The 4,729-nt window shown below is 38.9% G+C and overlaps 1 protein-coding gene across 8 annotated transcripts in view; it reads right to left on the bottom strand.

Moving 5' to 3' along the window:
* Positions 1-4,363, bottom strand: part of LOC128689952 (uncharacterized) — a 1,227,005-nt gene extending 1,222,642 nt beyond the window's left edge. For 4 of the 8 annotated variants that reach the window (XM_070088622.1, XM_070088630.1, XM_070088633.1 and 1 more), the window contains exons 1-2: positions 4,140-4,256; positions 1,669-1,970 (exon numbers count right to left, since the gene is read on the bottom strand). In XM_070088622.1, coding sequence (XP_069944723.1) covers positions 1,669-1,758 — 90 coding nt within the window. In that variant the 5' untranslated portion in view covers positions 1,759-1,970; positions 4,140-4,256. Of the gene's footprint in view, positions 1-1,668; positions 1,971-4,139 lie in introns of all 8 variants that reach the window. The other 4 variants (XM_070088626.1, XM_070088623.1, XM_070088625.1 and 1 more) reach the window with 4 other exon arrangements.
* Positions 4,364-4,729: the final 366 nt, after the last annotated feature.

Below are 4,729 nucleotides of genomic sequence, written 5' to 3'. Positions count from 1 at the left end.
TACTCTTACCACAACCATCACTACATTACTCTTACCACAACCATCACTACATTACTCTTACCACAACCATCACTACATTACTCTCACCACAACCATCACTACATTACCCTCACCACAATCGTTACTACATTACCCTCACCACAACCATTACTAAATTACCCTCACCACAACCACAATCATCAATACACTGTCATCCCCACAACCTTCACTGCTATAAGTATTCTCTTCACCACAAACATACCCATTCCCACAACCGTCACTGTTACAAACATCCCCTTCACCACATCATCATCACCACCACAAACATCCCCCCCACAATAACCATCACGGAAATAATAACACAGAGAAAAACATTAACATTAATATTTAAGGCAAAAAATTACAAAGGCGCTGTATGAGAGAAGATGAATAAACAAATTTCTATTTATCTGGTGGAGGGGGAGAAAAAACTGCCATAAACGAAGAATATACACCGAACAAATTGCTGGAAAAAACAGTAAATACGTTTTTTAATTTGCTCTTCTTGTGTGAGGTTGAAACATCCACATCGTACGAGACATCGATTTTTAATAAAAAAGTTGCTGGAAGTATGCAATTTCTGAACACTGCGCACATTCAAGGAATGTATTATTACTAACTATTGCACGAAACACTTTCACATGATTACTAATCGGGACACTAAGGCACTAATTTCCTGTGGCAATACTATGAAGCAGGTGGAAGGCCATAGGAAGACTCGTGCCAGTGGCGTAAACTAACTCAAAAGAGAACATCAAATCCAGACACGAGTACTCTCACTGATCACGTGAAAACTACTATTTCTGTCTCCAGTTTTTATTCACCTCTATTCGACTGAAGAAGCCTGTTGTGCAGGCGAAACGTTTCGGCAATAAAGATACCCAAGAGCTATACATGTAAGGCTAGACGTAAGAGGAAGTCACTATATACCTGCTGCTGCTTCATTTATCTAGAAGTAAATGGGTACCTATGTGTAAAGTCTCCTTACACTTGCTCTCCCTGTTCGTCTAGGAGTAACTAGGCACCTAGGTGTTATAGTTGACTGTGGGTAACATCATAAGAGATGGCGTTATATCTTAGAGAGAACTGAGCTTTGATAACAAGCACGATTAAAATTTTATCCTTCAGCCTGTAAACTGAACTATATATTATATTCATACCTAAGAGCTAAATCAGTAAGGACCATTCAATGTCTGATGAATGGGAGATAATCAGGTTTGATCCAGAAAGATTAAATACCTTCAATTCCTTAGATCAACAGCCTTTTTATCAACATCAAGGCATCTCCCCTGATGGGCTGATCATGGTACACACTGCAACATTTTGGGATCTTGATACTGGGAAATCTTCTACGTTTGTCTAACCTACAAACATGACCTACACTAGTGGATTTGTCAAGTGGTGACGCCGCCTCCTGCTTCTACTCACCTAAGTAGAAGCAGGAGGAGGAGGGCATATGCTGTACTTTTCTCAAGATTGATGGACTAAACACATTGAGTCCAGGCTGAGGGACTAAATACCACAAACTTTTCTTCGACTTCCACCGTTCTTCTCTATAATGGACTGAAGAAAACACTGGCTGGCGAAACATTTCCCCAATAAAGATTCCCAAATGTTGCATAAGCGTAACATTCTTCAAAAGTGCCTTACCTTGCTTACGATGAGGGGCTTGTCCCCACCTCCTTGCATACGGAAGCCCCATGGGTAGCCGCCTCTCAGCACCACCAGGACACGGACCATCGCGGGCGTGGAGAGAGGCGCGTGGGCGTAGGGATGATGAAAGGCAGAATGTGGGCGTGGCTGGAAGGCTAGGCATACGCTGATACGAAGACACTCGTCGTAACCATCGTCGTGTCTGAGCGGTCGAGGCTGACGTTACATGGTCGTTGCTCTAACTCAAGCTTGCTGCTACAGTAAGTACATCAAGCTTCGTCCATTTAAATGACGCACTGCTGGTAAGAGCAAAGACACGTTGCACAACAACCTTTTAATGGGACAACGTTTCGTTCTGCGTAGATGACCTGATAAAAAGCTCTACGAAGCCCGAAACGTTGTCCCAATTACAGCTTGTTTGCAGTGTTTGTCTTTTCTTCACTTTAAAGTTCGTATTTTCAGATCTACTGACATCCGATACAATCATGATTTCGAAAAAAAATACCACGCACAATAGCAATAGATTTTCATATAACATACTGGAAATGCAATGTGTAAGCACTTCCCATAACCCCCAGTTTTTTCTAATAAAAATTAAAACACATGCCTGCAGTGTGCTGTTGACCTATGATAGTCACATTACGGAAATAAAAGGCATCATCGTTACCCCTATTACACAATTTTTGTTAGCTTTTACCAGAAATTTGCCGCAGTTGAGCCTGCCGCTACGAGAACGCAACAACCGCTATCGGAACGCTACGCCTGCCGCTAAAACACGATCGCACACATCATGAGGTGGCAAATTAAACGCTTTCTTACCCTCTTATCCTGGGCGAGGTCATTGCTCCTTGACTTAGGTCCAGGAAGGCAGGCAGGTTCCTGTGATAATTCACCTGCACCACGGAGGAATGAACTCTACACAGTCGCTAAGTCAGAACAAAATTTAAATGGGAATTATATATATTTTTTTTGTTCGAAGCTCATTTTTTTAAAAATTCATATATGTATGTAAGTATAATTTATTTTCAAGTCCCTTTTTTCTTAAAAAATTATATATGTACATACATACGAATACATATACATATATATATATATATATATAGATATATATATATAAATATATATATATATACATATATATATATACATATATATATACATATATATATATATACATATATATATATATATATATATATATACATATATATATACATATATATATATATATATATATATATATATATATATATATATATATATATATATATATATATATGTCGTGCCGAATAGGTAAGTTTGGTCAATTAGCAAGAACCAATGAAAAGTTAAGTCCTTTTCTCTAATACGTTTAAAGATATAATTTTTTCATTTATGTTAATGTAAAAATTAATAATTTTGTACCAAAAGAACCTTAGAAAATTTACCTAACCTTATTATAACAAGTGCAATTTAATTTAGCCTAATCCAGCTAAATATACTTTTGATAAGTTTACAATAATTTAATAATAAACACAACAAAATATATTTTTTCGTTAGGTTCAGAATGATTTCATTGCGAAATTATTGCATGCACAAATTTTCGCTTGCATTATTCGGCAAGAAGATCCTTGCTATTTAAGCCAAAATCGGCATATGATTATATATATATATATATATATATATATATATATATATATATATATATATATATATATATATATATATATATATATATATATATATATACATATATATATATATATATGAGAGAGAGAGAGAAATGATTTCAGGAAACTGTGTATAAGGCGTAGGCAATTATCATGTTCTTCCCCAGAATGAGCACTTTACACACTGGTAGCGACAAATTGTGGAGCACCCAGGTGCTAGGTGGTCTGCATCACCAACACTCGTGTGCAACGAACCATTGCAGAGTCTTGACAAACACTCGAAATCACGAACGCGCATTATTTCTCGTTATAAAGAGGCGTCCTTATTGCTGCACGACACGGAGCTCATGGGTATTATCTAAACATGACTCTCATCTCGGCGCAGCACCAGCAATATGTACACTACGTTCTGTCTGTCCACTGTGTACCATATGTACGCTGTTCCAGTCGCACTGTACAATACGAATAGTTTTAACATTACCTTCTATGCACTACGTTCTATATACATTATGTATCTTCTGTACACTACGATTAATGTACATAATGAACCATCTGCACACTTCGTTCCCTATCTATACACTGTACAATCTGTGCACTTCGATAAATGCGTACACCGTTCCCCTAATCTCACATAATGTTATTTTTCCGGGACACCGCATTGAATGCCTCTTTCTGCAGGCGCGATAACATGAGATGAAATTATGGTCACCTCACACTGTGATTATCGGTAGTGTGTTTCACACCACGAGTGTGACCTCTCACTACGTGGCACCACATGTGGACTGTGCTAACTGGCCACATCGCACCGCAGACACTGACCGCCTCTCCAGCAGGCGATAAAATGAATGCTCCACGCGTATGTGTATCTTCCAGAGCCAGTGTCTCCACCCCCTCTCCGTGTGGCATCTTGCCTATGAACTGGTGGTGGGATCCCCACCTCACCACCACCACAAGCGCCAACAGTCGTGCTGTCAGTGTGCCCGGAGTGCCACACCACATTGGCGGCCTTGCACTTACACACACACGCACACACACACACGCACACTTGTCCCAACTCAGCTAAACTGCACGCGGCAGGTCCACGCTCAGATTATTGCCTTTTCTCCATTGGACTGTAGGTATGTGCAGCTCATTTTTCGTTCGACCACGAGATATGATAAACTCAAAATTTTCTGGTAAAAGAAAAACCTCAAAATATTTTCATTAATTTTTGCCGTGATCACACTCTATATCTGTGTTACATTCGAAATTCGTACCATAGTCTTATGTTTTAAGTCAGGGCCAACATACATTATTAAAGTTTATTATTCAGGGACGAAACTTTTTGGGAACTGTTGCCAACTAGTGTTTCCCAAAGCTCGTGTTGTGAATTATTTGATTCACAGAGTCGACCTGACAACTAGCGTCGA

Source organism: Cherax quadricarinatus, chromosome 25, assembly GCF_038502225.1.
Source record: "Cherax quadricarinatus isolate ZL_2023a chromosome 25, ASM3850222v1, whole genome shotgun sequence".
Classification (NCBI taxonomy): Eukaryota; Metazoa; Arthropoda; class Malacostraca; order Decapoda; family Parastacidae; genus Cherax; species Cherax quadricarinatus.
The sequence above is the reverse complement of the archived record's forward strand: the minus strand, read 5'-3'. Positions and strand labels throughout refer to the sequence as shown.